The sequence below is a fragment of the Myxine glutinosa genome, chromosome 6 (assembly GCF_964187855.1).
Source record: "Myxine glutinosa chromosome 6, kmMyxGlut1.1, whole genome shotgun sequence".
NCBI classification, from domain to species: domain Eukaryota; kingdom Metazoa; phylum Chordata; class Myxini; order Myxiniformes; family Myxinidae; genus Myxine; species Myxine glutinosa.
This window is the reverse complement of record NC_136266.1, coordinates 120108834-120126414: the sequence shown is the minus strand read 5'-3', so window position 1 is coordinate 120126414 and position 17581 is coordinate 120108834. Positions and strand designations below refer to the sequence as shown.

General features: G+C 43.1%; 1 protein-coding gene across 5 annotated transcripts in view; it reads left to right on the top strand.

The window, feature by feature from the left end:
* The window catches only part of LOC137430240 (cAMP-regulated phosphoprotein 21), a 247709-nt gene that overhangs the window by 193818 nt on the left and 36310 nt on the right, over positions 1-17581 (top strand). For all 5 annotated transcript variants that reach the window (XM_068120950.2, XM_068120952.2, XM_068120951.2 and 2 more), the window contains 2 exons: positions 10976-11118; positions 15678-15838. In XM_068120950.2, the coding sequence (XP_067977051.2) occupies positions 10976-11118; positions 15678-15838 (304 nt within the window). The remainder of the gene's footprint in view (positions 1-10975; positions 11119-15677; positions 15839-17581) is intronic.

Below are 17581 nucleotides of genomic sequence, written 5' to 3'. Positions count from 1 at the left end.
GTGACCATGCAGCTTGCCTGGTGTGTTCTGTTGGCATCCAGCTTGCTTGTTGTGTTCTGTGACCATGCAGCTTGCCTGGAGTGTTCTGTTGGCATACAGCTTGCTTGTTGTGTTCTGTGACCATGCAGCTTGCCTGGTGTGTTCTGTTGGCATCCAGCTTGCTTGTTGTGTTCTGTGACCATGCAGCTTGCCTGGTGTGTTCTGTTACCATGCAGCTTGCTTGTTGTGTTCTGTTACCATGCAGCTTGCCTGGTGTGTTCTGTTGGCATACAGCTTGCTTGTTGTGTTCTGTGACCATGCAGCTTGCCTGGTGTGTTCTGTTGGCATCCAGCTTGCTTGTTGTGTTCTGTGACCATGCAGCTTGCCTGGTGTGTTCTGTTGGCATACAGCTTGCTTGTTGTGTTATGTTACCATGCAGCTTGCCTGGTGTGTTCTGTTGGCATCCAGCTTGCTTGTTGTGTTATGTTACCATGCAGCTTGCCTGGTGTGTTCTGTTGGCATACAGCTTGCTTGTTGTGTTATGTTACCATGCAGCTTGCCTGGTGTGTTCTGTTGGCATACAGCTTGCTTGTTGTGTTATGTTACCATGCAGCTTGCCTGGTGTGTTCTGTTGGCATACAGCTTGCTTGTTGTGTTATGTTACCATGCAGCTTGCCTGGTGTGTTCTGTTGGCATACAGCTTGCTTGTTGTGTTATGTTACCATGCAGCTTGCCTGGTGTGTTCTGTTGGCATCCAGCTTGCTTGTTGTGTTATGTTACCATGCAGCTTGCCTGGTGTGTTCTGTTGGCATACAGCTTGCTTGTTGTGTTATGTTACCATGCAGCTTGCCTGGTGTGTTCTGTTGGCATACAGCTTGCTTGTTGTGTTATGTTACCATGCAGCTTGCCTGGTGTGTTCTGTTGGCATACAGCTTGCTTGTTGTGTTATGTTACCATGCAGCTTGCCTGGTGTGTTCTGTTGGCATCCAGCTTGCTTGTTGTGTTCTGTGACCATGCAGCTTGCCTGGTGTGTTCTGTTGGCATCCAGCTTGCTTGTTGTGTTCTGTGACCATGCAGCTTGCCTGGTGTGTTCTGTTGGCATCCAGCTTGCTTGTTGTGTTCTGTGACCATGCAGCTTGCCTGGTGTGTTCTGTTGGCATCCAGCTTGCTTGTTGTGTTCTGTGACCATGCAGCTTGCCTGGTGTGTTCTGTTGACATGTAGCTTGCTTGGTATGTTCTGTGACCATGCAGCTTGCCTGGTGTGTTCTGTTGACATGCAGCTTGCCTGGTGTGTTCTGTTGACATGCAGCTTGCCTGGTGTGTTCTGTTGACATGCAGCTTGCCTGGTGTGTTCTGTTGGCATACAGCTTGCTTGGTATGTTCTGTGACCATGCAGCTTGCCTGGTGTGTTCTGTTGGCATACAGCTTGCTTGTTGTGTTCTGTGACCATGCAGCTTGCCTGGTGTGTTCTGTTGGCATACAGCTTGCTTGGTATGTTCTGTGACCATGCAGCTTGCCTGGTGTGTTCTGTTGGCATACAGCTTGCTTGGTATGTTCTGTGACCATGCAGCTTGCCTGGTGTGTTCTGTTGGCATACAGCTTGCTTGGTATGTTCTGTGACCATGCAGCTTGCCTGGTGTGTTCTGTTGGCATACAGCTTGCTTGGTATGTTCTGTGACCATGCAGCTTGCCTGGTGTGTTCTGTTGGCATACAGCTTGCTTGGTATGTTCTGTGACCATGCAGCTTGCCTGGTGTGTTCTGTTGGCATACAGCTTGCTTGGTATGTTCTGTGACCATGCAGCTTGCTATCGCTTGTCAAGCTCGATGTTCTGCATCATACTCTTTGTAAACTGCTCGTCCAGTCACTCGGCAAACGGAGCAGTGAACTCGTTCAGGAAAAATGAGATTTGACTTTAAACAAATTGCAACAGAATTATGAAATAAAGAGTACGAATACACGTAACTCCATGGCTATTCAGTTTGTTCGTATGTGGAATGTTATTGTATGCTGCATGATTCTCAAGACGCTAATTACATCATTAACCCCCATTGGACTAAGTCCGAAACGGGGGCTTATTGATTTGGATGCGTCCATGCGTCAGAAAACCAGATGTCGGAAATGTATGGACTGATTTTGTTCATACTTGGCACAAAGACAACACATGACAGTATACATATGTACATCATTTTGTATCGCGGTGTCATCAAAGATGACCGACTGGCGGCCATTTAAGTTGTAAAAAAACAACCTGATGTTGAACACGTCCTCAACCATTTCTCGGACATGCATTTATCGATCTTGTTCAAACTTGGCACAAAGAAAACATGAGTATACACATGCAGAAGATTTTGTTTTGTCGTCCAACCAAAGATTGCTGACTTTACACCGTACAGCAGAATTACTAAAGCCACCACGGGGGCTATGACATTTGTGTTTTTGTTTTACCTCTGCCACCAAAGGTGTATGGAGGTTATGTTCACCCCTGTCTGTCTGTTTGTTTGCGAACAAAATATCTCAAAATGTTGTTGACGGATTTGGACGAAATTTGGCTGTGATGTAGCGTATGTCACAAGGACGAAATGATTAGATTTTGGTGAAGATCCGGATTCGGATCCGGCTAGTAGAATTTTTAAAGTGATTCTTCACCATCGGGAGATTGGGTCAAAAACGATACATAGCAGGATATCTCAAAAAGTTATGGATGAATTTGGACGAAACTTAGTGGAGTGGTTGTGTGTGTGAAAAGGACTAATCGTTTCGATTTTGGTGAAGATCTGCATATGGATTCAGATATGAGAATTATTTAATTTATTGTCTATATTATCATGATATTGTCACGAATATCATGATAATGAGGTATCATGACATTATCGTGTTATAGGTTTTTCAATTATCGTCCAGGCTTTGTGTGTGTATATACAGTCATGTGAAAAAGTAAGTACACCCCATGTAAAGTTTTGACCTTTTCAACATTTTTAAACATACAGCTATTTGATCTTCATTTCAACAATATTGATAGATAAAGGTGATATAATATAACAAATATCATGAAACATTTACATTTTGGAGTCCATTGTATAATTTAAATAAACATAAATGCAAATTTCGCATGTGGAAAAAGTAAGTACACCCTTGGCTCTAATAGGTGGTATTGCCCCCTTTGGCAGAAACAACCTCAAGTCGGCGTTTCTTATAACTGTCTACCAGTCTCTGACATCAACTGGGAGAAATTTATCCCCACTCCTCCATGCAGAATTCTTTCAGCTGTGCGATGTTTGAGGGGTTTCTTGCATGCACAGCTCGTTTCAAATCCCCCCACAACATGTCGATGGGATTTAGATCCGGGCTTTGACTTGACCATTCCAGAACCCTCCATTTCTTTCTTTTCAGTCATTCCTTTGTGGATTTAATGGTATGTTTAGGGTCATTGTCATGTTGCAAGGTCCACCTTCGGTTGAGCTTCAACTTTCTGACAGATGGCCTCACATTATCCTCAAGCACACTCTGGTACAATGAAGAATTCAGAGTGGATTCTATGATGGTGAGCTGCCCAGGCCCTGATGCAGCAAAGCTGCCCCAAGCCATAATATTTCCACCACCATGCTTTACAGTTGGTGTCAGGTTCTTGTGGTCAAATGCTGTCTTTGGTTTTCGCCAAACATGTCTTCTGGTACTGTGGCCAAATAGCTATACCTTTTACTCACTGTCCAGAGCACATTGTTCCAGAAGTGCTGGTCTTTGCCTCGGTGTTCATTGGCAAACTTTAGTCTTGCCCTGATGTTCTTTCTGGACAGCAAAGGTTTCCTCCTGGCACACCTCACATGTTGATCAAATTTGTGCAGCCTCTTTCTAATGGTAGACCCGTGCACTTTGACATCAACAGTGGCAAGAGCAATCTGTAGGTCCCGTGATGACATTCTGGGGTTCTTAGAGACTTCTTTCAGCATCTTGCGGTCTGCTCTCGGGCTGAACTTGCCGGGGCGGCCTGGCCTGAACAAGTTGGCAGTTGTTTGGAATCTTCTCCACTTGCAGATGATCTCCGGACAGGCGAACGATTGATTTCAAATTGTTTGGAGATCTTTTTAAATCCCCCCAGACTCGTAGGCATCTATAACCTTTCTGAAGGCCTCAGAGAGCTCTTTTGATCTAGGCATCGTGACGCCGCACACTTCAACAACAAAGAGCAAACCAAACTAAATGTCTGTGGTTTAAAGAAGACAAGTTCCTCCAAGATCCTCTCTAACGATGTTCTAATCATTTGCACATGAGCTGGTGCACCTGATTCTAATTTTAGGTATTTGAAGTAGTGATAAATGTAGGGGTGTACTTACTTTTTCCACATGTGAAATTTGCATTTATGTTTATTTAAATTATACAATGGACTACAAAATGTAAATGTTTCATGATATTTGTTATATTATATCACCTTTATCTATCAATATTGTTGAAATAAAGATCAAATTAGTGGGGCGGCTTAGCCCAAATATTCAAAAGAATTGTGCATTTTGTGATACAAGCACCAAATTTGGCACAAATGTACATTAATATGTTGCGAACATTTTCAGATATTGGGCCACTTGAAATTCCGTAATTTTTTTTTTCAAATTTTTTCAAATTTCGTAATTTCAAATTTTTCGGGTGACACCGTCACAATTTCGGTCTTCGAGGCCGGCCGATAGGCAAAGTGTGACCGGAAGGGACGAGGTTCTCCTGACCACGTGGCCCTCGATCTGGGAAGCGAGAGGCGTTCCATTAGTGGACGCGCCCCTCACGCCCGACTTTTGGGCGGCCCCGGCAGGCCGTTTGTTTTGACGTTCCGTGACAGGCCCCGCACCCCCACCTCCGGGCCGACCGGAAGCTTGTGCTGAGTACATCATACCTGAACAACTCAGTGAGGCAGAACACAGCAGTGCACACCAGGGTGACCCCTTCAGTGCATAAACCAATTAACCTGTCCACTGCAGGGCATATAGAAATGAAGTTATTTTCTGCATATAATAATAATATAAGTTCAGTTCTATATAACAATTTCTGTTATCACCACTACCACTACAACTACCACTACTACAAGCTTTGTCTGGAATTTTGTGGACAAACAGACATACAGACAAGCTGGGATCAAAACATTACCTCCTTCCACCATTGAGTGTAGAGGTAAACATCATGGAAATTATATCATGCCCTAGATTTAATTCATGCTTACCCGTGTATTTGCTTCACTGGTTCACAAGGTCTTTTGCATACATGTAATTCAGACTCTCGTCTTCATTGCTGACCACACAATGTTCGCAACATATTAATGTACATTTGTGTCAAATTTGGTGCTTGTATCACAAAATGCACAATTCTTTTGAATATTTGGGCTAAGCCGCCCCACTATATCGGCCGGCCTCGAAGACCGAAATTGTGACGGTGTCACCCGAAAAATTTGAAATTACGAAATTTGAAAAAATTTGAAAAAAAAAATTACGGAATTTCAAGTGGCCCAATATCTGAAAATGTTCGCAACATATTAATGTACATTTGTGCCAAATTTGGTGCTTGTATCACAAAATGCACAACAGGTTTGCTCTGCTGCTACACTAAATTGATTTTGTTGTATGTTGTATGTTGAAATATGTGGAAAAAGTCATAACTTTACATGGGGTGTACTTACTTTTTCACGTGACTGTATATGTGTGTGTATATATACACTACCAGTCAAAAGCTTTAGAAGACCTCAATTTTTCCAGTTTTTATTGAAATTTAAGCAATTCAAGTCCAGTCAATAACCTGAAATGGTACAAAGGTAAGCAGTAAACTGCTCGAGGTAAAAAAAAAAAAAGTTTATGTTAGCAAAAACGGGAAAATAATGCAAATTGCAGACTTATATTGTAAAAAAATAATTTTGTCAATGCCATTTCTTTTTATTTTCTGATTTAAAAGGATATATTAAGTTCTGAATCAAAAACAAAGGTTCTGTAATATTAACAGTGAAATAAAGAATTGTGGAGATTAAATACTTTTGTCAATTTCAACTCATATTTAGAGAAATTTGTGAGTTATTTGAAAAAAGTGCAAGGGTGCCAATATTTTTGGCCAGGGCTGTAGCTAGGAAATATTAAATTCCTGTGGTATTTAAGTGTTCCTTGCATAATATTGTTAAAGTCCCATTTTGCATTGTATTTTTTATTTTTTGCAAAGTCCACAATAAACAGTACACTGCACTGACTAAGGGTATTTTCAAGCAATTTCAGTGGTTGCTAGAAGACAGGACAGCATGTAGAATCATACTAACATAATCATAAAACTTTAATCAAACAAAGAAAAAATACCTATTTTGAGGGAACCACCTCCCCCCTCCCCCAACCCCATATACCTCCTAAGACCCCAATTTTTCTAATGCCTTGAGCAAACATTGGTACAGCATGGGTGATTAAGGTTGTGGTGAACTTTCATTGAAATTGCGTGTATAGTTTCTGAGAAGAAAGCAAATACCTATTTTGGGGGGCAACCCGTCCCCCCTTCCATTGATCACTAAAGGGGCAGATTTTTTTTTAATGCCGTAAACACACTGGTACATTACGGGTGGTGAAGATTGTGGTCAAATTTCCATCAGCGGCGGTTTCGGAGAAGAAGTTTCAAGTGTTTACGGACTGACGGACTGACTGACTAACAGACAGACGGACGGACAACGCACCATCGCATAAGCTCCCCTGAACTTCGTTCCAGGTGAGCTAAAATAGGTATCTAAGGTGGTCTATGGGTGAGAGTGAGGGGGAGGGAGGGAGGGAGGGGGGGGGGGGGGGAGGTTGCCAAAATAGGTATTTTTTTGTTTGTTTGTTTAATAATAATGATCTTTGTTGTCCCATATTCAGGGAAATAAAGTTTTATGATTATGTTGGTATGATTCTACATGCTGCCCTTTCTTCTAGCAACCATTGAAATTTAAATACCTTTAGTCAGTGCAGTATCCTGTTTATTCTACCAGGTGAGTGCCCGGGGTATTGCCACCTTGTTTTATACTGGCGTAGTTTCATATGCGATTATAGTTGTTGCCATGTCATTGGGTTAGTACAAACGTTTTTATCCTCATATCGGATCATGTAGTCCACAGACTCATCAAAGAGAAAAATGTTCGGTATTTTTATAAATCTGCCTGCTTGTGATTTCCATGTGAACGTTTAGTTTACAATTTTGTTGTGCTCAGTTAAAATCCCGTACATAATGTTAATTTATACATTCTCTGCTGATGTCCTTTTAGTTAAGGGGAAAATAGTCTCTTAATCTCAGTCCTCCTGCTTGTCGTAGATAACATTTTGAAAATACGTTTTTTTTACTCTGAAGGTAAAATGTCATTCGTAGTGTAGCAGCATAGCAAACCTGTTGTGCATTTTGTGATACAAGCACCAAATTTGGCACAAATGTACATTAATATGTTGCGAACATTTTCAGATATTGGGCCACTTGAAATTCCGTAATTTTTTTTTTCAAATTTTTTCAAATTTCGTAATTTCAAATTTTTCGGGTGACACCGTCACAATTTCGGTCTTCGAGGCCGGCCGATATAGTGGGGCGGCTTAGCCCAAATATTCAAAAGAATTGTGCATTTTGTGATACAAGCACCAAATTTGGCACAAATGTACATTAATATGTTGCGAACATTGTGTGGTCAGCAATGAAGACGAGAGTCTGAATTACATGTATGCAAAAGACCTTGTGAACCAGTGAAGCAAATACACGGGTAAGCATGAATTAAATCTAGGGCATGATATAATTTCCATGATGTTTACCTCTACACTCAATGGTGGAAGGAGGTAATGTTTTGATCCCAGCTTGTCTGTATGTCTGTTTGTCTGTTAGTCCACAAAATTCCAGACAAAGCTTGTAGTAGTGGTAGTTGTAGTGGTAGTGGTGATAACAGAAATTGTTATATAGAACTGAACTTATATTATTATTATATGCAGAAAATAACTTCATTTCTATATGCCCTGCAGTGGACAGGTTAATTGGTTTATGCACTGAAGGGGTCACCCTGGTGTGCACTGCTGTGTTCTGCCTCACTGAGTTGTTCAGGTATGATGTACTCAGCACAAGCTTCCGGTCGGCCCGGAGGTGGGGGTGCGGGGCCTGTCACGGAACGTCAAAACAGACGGCCTGCCGGGGCCGCCCAAAAGTCGGGCGTGAGGGGCGCGTCCACTAATGGAACGCCTCTCGCTTCCCAGATCGAGGGCCACGTGGTCAGGAGAACCTCGTCCCTTCCGGTCACACTTTGCCTATCGGCCGGCCTCGAAGACCGAAATTGTGACGGTATCACCCGAAAAATTTGAAATTACGAAATTTGAAAAAATTTGAAAAAAAAAATTACGGAATTTCAAGTGGCCCAATATCTGAAAATGTTCGCAACATATTAATGTACATTTGTGCCAAATTTGGTGCTTGTATCACAAAATGCACAATTCTTTTGAATATTTGGGCTAAGCCGCCCCACTATCGTTCCTTATTAAAGTGAATAGTTTTTGCATCGGTGAATTGCAAATGAATGACGTTAAAAATAAAAAAATAAAACTTTTAAAGAACAAAAATGAGAAAAGAAAGACAGCATGATTGAATGCTTTAATTATTTAGCTCCAAATCTTTATTTGAAGCACCAATACAGTGGGCGGTTTATAATTAAATCCGGCCCAATGATGTCTCACTCACGATAGCAAGTGAAGTGAACTGGCTCTTACGTCATCAATCTAACATGCTGCCAACAGAAATTGGTCACATACATGTTGGCTCAGATTATTTCACACTTGTTCTTAGAAATCGCACAAATCCAAATTCGGCAGCGACTCAGGCGGGCTTTACATAATGCCTGAATCGACCACCTGCAAATTGCAATAAGCCGTGACGTCTGTATTTCTCACCACATCTCCAAGAGCTTTCAGCACATTGCACATTCCCTTGTCAAGACGAAAGGCATGAAAAGCCACTTTCTTCTGATGACTTGTGTGCAGTGTCAATCATCACAACCAGGACAGGTGAACAAAGTGAAAACAGCTTCACTCATTTGAAACAGAAAACGATGTCATGTTTGAAATTTGCTTGGAGGAATTATTCCTTTTTTCGAAATTCTGAAATAGGTCTGAGATTATCACCATTGTGCAGGATGCGTCGGGAAATGACAGCATTTCCCACAGGCTCAGTGGCTGTTTGTCTACTCGAGCAGTCCTGTGTTGCCTCATGTATCCATCTGTGTATCCATCTGTGTATCCCTCCGTGTATCCCTCCGTGTATCCCTCCGTGTATCCCTCCGTGTATCCCTCCGTGTATCCCTCCGTGTGTGTGTGTGTGTGTGTGTGTGTGTGTGTGTGTGTGTGTGTGTGTGTGTGTGTGTATGTGTGTGTGTGTGTGTGTGTGTTCGTTATGAGTCTTAGATCTAGTAAAAAAAACAAAAAACGGCCCACATCAAAGTGACAGACAGACCCACAACAAACCCACAGACAGACGCACAACAAACCCACAGACAGACCCACAATAAACCCACAGACAGACCCACAACAAACCTACAGACAAACCCACAGACAGACCCACAACAAACCCACAGACAGACCTGCAACAAACCCACAGACAGACCCACGGACAAACCCACAACAAACCCACGGACAGACCCGCAACAAACCCACAGACAGACCCGCAGCAAACCCACAGACAGACCCGCAACAAACCCACAGACAGACCCGCAACAAACCCACAGACAGACCCACAGACAGACCCGCAACAAACCCACAGACAGACCCGCAACAAAGCCACAGACAGACCCACAACAAACCCACAGACAGACCCACAACAAACCCACAACAAACCCACACACAGACCCACAACAAACCCACAACAAACCCACAGACAGACCCACAACAAACCCACAGACAGACCCACAACAAACCCACAGACAGACCCACAACAAACCCACAGACAGACCCACAACAAACCCACAGACAGACCCACAACAAACCCACAGACAGACGCACAACAAACCCACAGACAGACCCACAACAAACCCACAGACAGACCCACAACAAACCCACAGACAGACCCACAACAAACCCACAGACAGACCCACAACAAACCCACAGACAGACCCACAACAAACCCACAGACAGACCCACAACAAACCCACAGACAGACCCACAACAAACCCACAGACAGACCCACAACAAACCCACAGACAGACCCACAACAAACCCATAGACAGACCCACAACAAACCCACAGACAGACCCACAACAAACCCACAGACAGACCCACAACAAACCCACAGACAGACCCACAACAAACCCACAGACAGACCCACAACAAACCCACAGACAGACCCACAACAAACCCACAGACAGACCCACAACAAACCCACAGACAGACCCACAACAAACCCACAGACAGACCCACAACAAACCCACAGACAGACCCACAACAAACCCACAGACAGACCCACAACAAACCCACAGACAAATCCACAAATAAGACATATAGGCAGACAAATCCACAAACCAGACAGACAAACAAATCTCCAAACCAGACAAACAGAAGACACCAGTCTACAAACCGATGTTTCTCAAATAATGTATTGTATGGTTATCGGCTGTCATGCCACATCATGTGTAGTGCCCTATCTGCCGGTTGGTTGTCACCTTTAAGGCAAATGCTTTGTTTTCACAACTATCGCTATTGACCTTCATTCCCTCCCCTAATGTATTGCTTAATATACGGTTGAGACCTCTTTTTTAACATTATTATTTTCCTTTTCCTGCATACTTCTTGATGTGTATTTTTTGACCTTGGCTTTCTTGGTTTCATATCATGTTTATAAATTAGGACCGAGTTATTTATGGTCTCTGAATTAAAGTTGTGAAAAAGCCAGTAAATGGCCACTTATTTTGTTTCCGAATGAAACTTTTGGCACTGCAGTTATGGATCTAAATATAACATTCTCATTTTCATTTTTGCCTTTCTTAATCTAACCATTATATCTAGCATTTCAGCCAATGGCGACTGGACAGCAACTTGGATACGTAGCGATTCCAAGTGCACAAGGTGTGATTCAGGGACAGCAAGGTGGAGTGGCAAGTGGTGTACAGGGTTTGGTGGTACCATATCCAGGAATTTCATCTTACACTGTGAGTGCATAAATTTGTAATTTAATTTGATAAATGCTGCTTATTGGGAGTGTTGGCTTAGCCTGGTGTTGGCTTAGCGGTCAGGGTGCCGGCTTGGGATCCTAGGATCCTGGGTTCGAATCCCGGTCGATCGCTGAATTAACGCCAGGGGGGTTGACTCAGCCCGTGATCCTTCCGAGGTCGGCAAATTGAGTACCAGCTTGCTGGGACGAATGATCACGGTGTGTACCCGGATTCAGGATAGGTACACCGTATCCCTGCGCATCGTAAGAGGCGACTAAGGGTTGGCGTCAGGAAGGGCATCCGGCCATAAAAACATTGCCTCAAACAGGGAACCATGATTGTCATGGGGCCCGCAAGGCTAACCCCCGCTCCAGCGGGGAAAAATGGCCGTAAAACGATCATTCATTCATTCATTCATTCTGCTTATTGGGAGTGATGACACATTCATGTTAACCTTGTAGTGGAAATATTTTGGCCAAGTTTTGTAACCAATTGTGTAAACTACAAAATAATACCATTTTTAGTTCGGACAAGTATAAAAAGGCATGTTCTACTGACAAGAGAACATGTTATTAATTCCATTCTGGAGCGATTCTACTGCCATACCTCACCAATCATACCATTATTTTGTCCCTTAAATGAAATGATTTGCTTTGGTTGTTGATTGAGAGGGGTGTGGGTGTGAGGGTGGTAGAGGTGTTTACAACAACTTTATCTCTGACACGTGGTTTAAATATTTTTTATCAGGATTAATTAATTTTGTTTGTCAGAAGATTTGACTAAAAATGAATGACGAAGATGATTCATGTTCAAATATTGTGCAAGAAATTAAGAAATTCAATTAAAATGTCCTGTTGCAGAGTTGAAGAAATCCCTGATTACAATTACTTCGGCAAACTTGTAAAAAAATAGGACCACGGGTCCTGAAGCCCACCCGGATCAGGAGCAAACGGTCCGGTTCCGGTCATAGTCACGTCCGGTTTCGGTCTCCGAGCTGTGGATGTTCGATTTTCGCTTCCGCCAACTTCCTCCCAGTCGTTTTTGTTGCGTTTTCGCTGTTTGGTGTTTGCTGTGTTCTGAGTTCTGAGTCTGGTTTTGTTTAAAAAAAAAAAAAAATCCAATTTGTGAGTATTCATCAAACAGGATTGTTTGCGGCCTACCTTTTCCTCGTTTGAGTCCACGTTTGCTTTTTATTGTCTTTTCTCTGTACCATCTTCAGTCCTCTTGTTTTCGCCTCAATCCCCTTACCTCTCCTTCAATTCCTCTCGATTATACCCCGTTTAGTGTCTTTTAAAAAATCATTATAATTTCCATTTCCTTACCTTCAACCTTAATCCTCCTGGACCACCCTACTTCCTGCTCTCTGCAATTTTTGCTGTTTCCCACTCAGCATTTCCACCGTGATCGTGAATGTTTTCATCACACAGCTGAACTTTATTTGATTCAACCTGTTGCTTTTCTCCTCTTCTGTCTAACCTTAAAAAAATTTTTATAATGATTGAAAAACGTTTTCTGCTTACACCTTACCGACCATCTACTTGCATACACCACGACTAACCTAGATGGTATTCACGGTGCCTTTCATAATGTTCAAACTTCCTCTTTCTATTGTGTTGAATTATTTATTCTACGATTCACTCTTCTTCTTCCTTTCAAAAGGCTGTCTTCAAATCGCTCTTTCAATCGTTCAGATTCAAAAAATTCAATCTCCTGCAGTTCTTCCTTTCTCCATTCTCTAAACTCACCTTTATTCCACCCCTCCTCTAATGTTTTCAAATGTATCTCTGACTTGAAAATCTCAACAACCCAATTTTGTTTTGTGTGCTTGAATTTCATTAGTTGTTCAAAACTTTCAAAACTCCCCTCACCCCTCTCCTTCAAACTCCCCTCTACCCTTCAAAACTCCCCTCACCCCTCCCCTTCAAACTCCCCTCTACCCTTCAAAACTCCCCTCACCCCTCCCCTTCAAACTCCCCTCTACCCTTCAAAACTCCCCTCACCCCTCTCCTTCAAACTCCCCTCTACCCTTCAAAACTCCCCTCACCGCTCTCCTTCAAACTCACCTCTACCCTTCAAAACTCCTCACTACCCTTCAAAGCTTCTCCTCACCCTTCCCCTTCAAAACTCCCCCCTACCCTTTAAAACTTCCCCTCACCCCTACCCTTCGAAACTCCTCCTCACCCCTACCCTTCAAAACTCCCCCTCCCCTTCAAAACTCCCCACCCCTCCCCTTCAAATCTCCCTCCCCTCACCCCTCCCCTCACTCCTCCCTTTCAAATCTCACCTCTCAACCCTCCCCTTCAAAATTCCCCCCTCACCCCACTACAGATTCCCCTTCACTCCCACCTTTTGTTCACATGTGTTCTGCACCATCCACCAAACAGTGATGTCTCCATTTACATGTTGCTGTCCGACAACATGGACCAACTTCTATCAACTCATCCAAACTCTCTCTTCCTCATATGTGGCGATTTCAACTGTCATCATGCCAGGTGCCTGGGTGTGGGTACCTCTCTCACCAGCCACGGCTCCTCAGCAAAGGACTTCTGCGACTCATTAGGACTGACACAATCTGTCAATTTCCCGACCCGGATCTCAGTCAACGAACGGTTCATCTTCTCTTCCAGACTTGGTTATGACTAACATCCCTGCAAATAATGGTGCCCGAAAAAGGTCAACCCTGCTTTGCAGGGAAAAATGGCCTCTAAAGGTGGTTCTTTTTTTCTTCTACTGCTCCAATTGGTTCATCTGATGATATGCTTGCTAAAGTGGACATCTCTCTGGCCATTCTCAAAGATCGTCCTCAGTGCCTGTGACGTCTGCTGATGACTTTATTGCAGAGCCACGTTTTTTTTTTGTTTTTCTTTTGTATACAAGATCGAGGCTCGTGTAAGAGCCAACATTAACCACAAAAAAAACAAACGGACACACAAAACATACAATAAAGGGAGCGGGAGACAAGATGGGGAGAGAGGGGGGAGCATACAAGTACAACAGCAGAGAACAGGGACATCAGGAGATCTGTGGGAGGGAGAGGGCTTGGGGGGGGGGGAGGTGGCATGGGAAGGCGGGGGTGGGGGTATGGGGGGTATGGGGAGGGGGTGGGAGAGGTATAAAACACATGGACACTGCTAGGACTTCCAGAAAAGAAGTCGGTATTAAAGCCTGAATTTTTGGCTTTTGGACTCGTGTGGATGAATTCTATGGCTTCTGAACTTTTCCAGGCATCAAAACCAGGAGATGACGATTCAAGCTTGTGGATTTCACTGTAACTTCATATGCAATGAGTGGAACATCTCTTCTCAGTTTATATTTGCAATTTCGATATCAGGTGGAACATGATCAAAACATTTGTTGGTACATGGTCTGGAAAAGGAAATGAGGTTATTGTGCGATCATTATCATAGGGTTGGCAGGATGGCCCAGAGGGCCACACACTCCGCCTCTCGGCTGTCTCTCCTTGGTTCAAATCCCAACCCAACTATAAACTGTCATCCCGGTGTTTGACACATCGGGTGATTCATCAATGGGTGTGCCGTCCTTCAGATGGATATTCAACTGGGCATCCCATTTGCCGGCATTCGTTGGTGGACGTCACAGATCCCACAATGTCCTTCGCGAAGAGTAGGCGAATTATCGCCTTATACCCTAAACGAATATCACATTCCTGCCTTAACCTCAGTCGAGCATAAGGCCTGGCCAGCCATTTCGTGAAAGATTTGGGACAAGCTTCCCCTGGCTAACCCCACAAGAACGTGGGAATAATTGATTGTCGTTAAAAAAAGATGTGATCATTGTCATATTGGATTCTCTACTTGGACGTTTACCTTGTGCACTAGCTGGTTTTGGAGTTTTACCTTTATGATGCTGCCTATAGCTAGGATATAAAGGCACAAGCTAAAAATAAAAAAAACGTTTTACATTTTAATGTTTATGTAACAAATATTGGAGTTTTATCACCTCCCTGGCCACATGACTTTGGGAGAGATTCACAATCATTTCTCTCTATTTGTGTTTCTGTCTGTTTATCTGTCTGTCTGTCTGTCTGTCTGTCCTTTTGAGCTTTTGTCATCAAATTTTCAAGAAACCTTTTTTATGAGAATATGGATAAAATATTTAATAACTGGGTCAAAATGTGAAAGGGCAAAGCCGTAGTAACTATAAATATCCCTCGTTAGTCCAGCCGCAGCACGTCAAGCGTGAGACTGTGGGGTTTTTTTGCCTTGGAGATGAGTTCCAGGAATATGTAGGCTTGGAGAAAAGTCAATTACATGGAGGCCCTTCCCTGTAAATTGTATCTTTCGGCAGGGACAAGCACAAGACGTGCCATTTTGTAATTGCTTCCACATTTATTTATTTATTTATTTATGATTGAGCTTCAATGCGTCTGTCCAGGCCATAACCTTTTTAGCTGTTGTTTTCGTCAAGTTTAGTTTGAGTACAAAATGGATTGGCTTTGCATTTTGGGATGCTTTCTCGTTTGTGAAAATGCAGTTTGTAAATATTGAGTAAATGTAGTGTGTAATAAGATGTAAACCTGCTCATTGTTTGCACAGGCTGCTCCTCAAGGCATGACCCAGACACCAGCACACCCTCATCAGAACTTCCATTCTCCTGTACTATTGAGTGGGCAGGCAGGCCCAAATACAATGCCACCAAGTGGGCTGCCCCAAGTTTACTGCAGCCTGGGCCCTGCAGCTGCCCATAATGGTCTAGGGTAAGGCATAAAGCAGAACCTCCTCCCCCCCTCCCGTGTCACTTGTACGCTATCCACTTGAGATCCTAATAATCTTCCTGCACATTGCATCACCGGCCTGTTTCAATGAAACGCAGCACTCCTAATCTTTGGATAGCTTCCGCATTGATGGTCTTGCATGGTTTGCTCTGATGTGTTAAATGCTTTTTGTTTTGATCGTTCAGTGACAATATTTTGTCACATTCTTCATGTTGGTTAAATGTGCATGAGAAAATAGCTTTCAATACCAGTTAAGTACACTTTTCCACACGGACACAAATACAGCGAGTTGACAAGCATCGTTTAATCTTCAGCTGCTCTACTTTAGTTTTTTAGTTTGTTTTTTTTTACCTTGGAATGTTTTTTTATCTGGCTTTTTCTTTCCTTTGTTTTTTCTATTCTTATCTGTTTGAGTGCTGAATTTTTCCAGTATACAATACAAAAATATGGTATTTTTCAGGCAAACTGAATAAAATACATGTTCGTTATGGTGTATTGTGAAGGAGTTCGCCGCCGTTTATACCACAAACTATATATTGGGTAAAATCTCAGATTATAAATTAGAACGGCACTCCTTAGAGAGCATACCACTACCAGGTGAACAGTTCACGTTTTGTATCCCAGAGTATACCAGAAAATCACAATACAGAATCACATTTAATCACAATAATCCGTCCAATAACTTTTTGAGATATTCTGCCATACATCGTTGTTGGCCCTGAGTACTGAGTACTGAGCCATACTGAGTACCCTCGTCCCTCTAAACAAGGAGAAAGGTGACCCTCTGGAGTGTGGCTTGTACCGAGCGATAAAGTTATTGGAGCATGGAATGAAGGTATTGGAAAGGGTGTTGAAGAGGAGGTTAAGGAAGAAAGTGAAGATCGACGAAATGCAGTTTGGATTTATGCCAGGAAGAGGAACTACAGACACGCTTTTTATTGTGAGGCAGTTGCAGGAGAAGTACATGCAGAAGAGGAAGAAGTTGTTTCTTGGGTTTGTTGATCTGGAGAAAGCATTCGATCGGGTTCCACGCGAAGTATTGACATGGGCATTGAGGAAGTTAGGAGTGGAGGAATGGTTGATCAGAGTAGTGATGGCAATGTACAAAAGAGCACGCACAGCTGTAAGGATGAAGGACAGGAACAGTGGTGAGTTTGAGGTGAAGGTGGGAGTGCATCAGGGGTCGGTACTAAGTCCACGACTATTTGTAGCTGTGATGGAGGTGCTGGCTCAGAACGTAAAGGAGGGTTTCCATGGGAGTTGTTGTATGCAGATGATCTGGTGTTGATTGCGGAAAGTATGGATGGACTGAAGGAAAAGATGAACAAGTGGAAGGAATGTATGGAGACAAAAGGTCTGAAGGTGAATATCGGAAAGGCGAAGGTGATGGTAAGTGGTAAAGCATGTGGTGAGGTGGAAAGAACTGGGAAGTGGCCCTGTGCTGTGTGCAGGAAGGGTGTCGGAGTGAACTCCATTCAATGTACAATGTGCGCTGAGTGGGTTCATCAAAAATGTAGTGGTCTGAGAGGGTCATTAACCAGTGTGGCAGCTACATTCAAATGTAAGGTGTGCACAGAGGGAGCTACAGATGGAGGAAATGTTGAGTTGGATCTTGGAGACGGCGTGAAGCTGGAAGGTGTGAAAATATTTTACTACCTCGGAGACATGCTGAATGGAGAAGGTGGATCAGACTCGGCAACGGTTGCTCGAGTGAGATGTGCATGG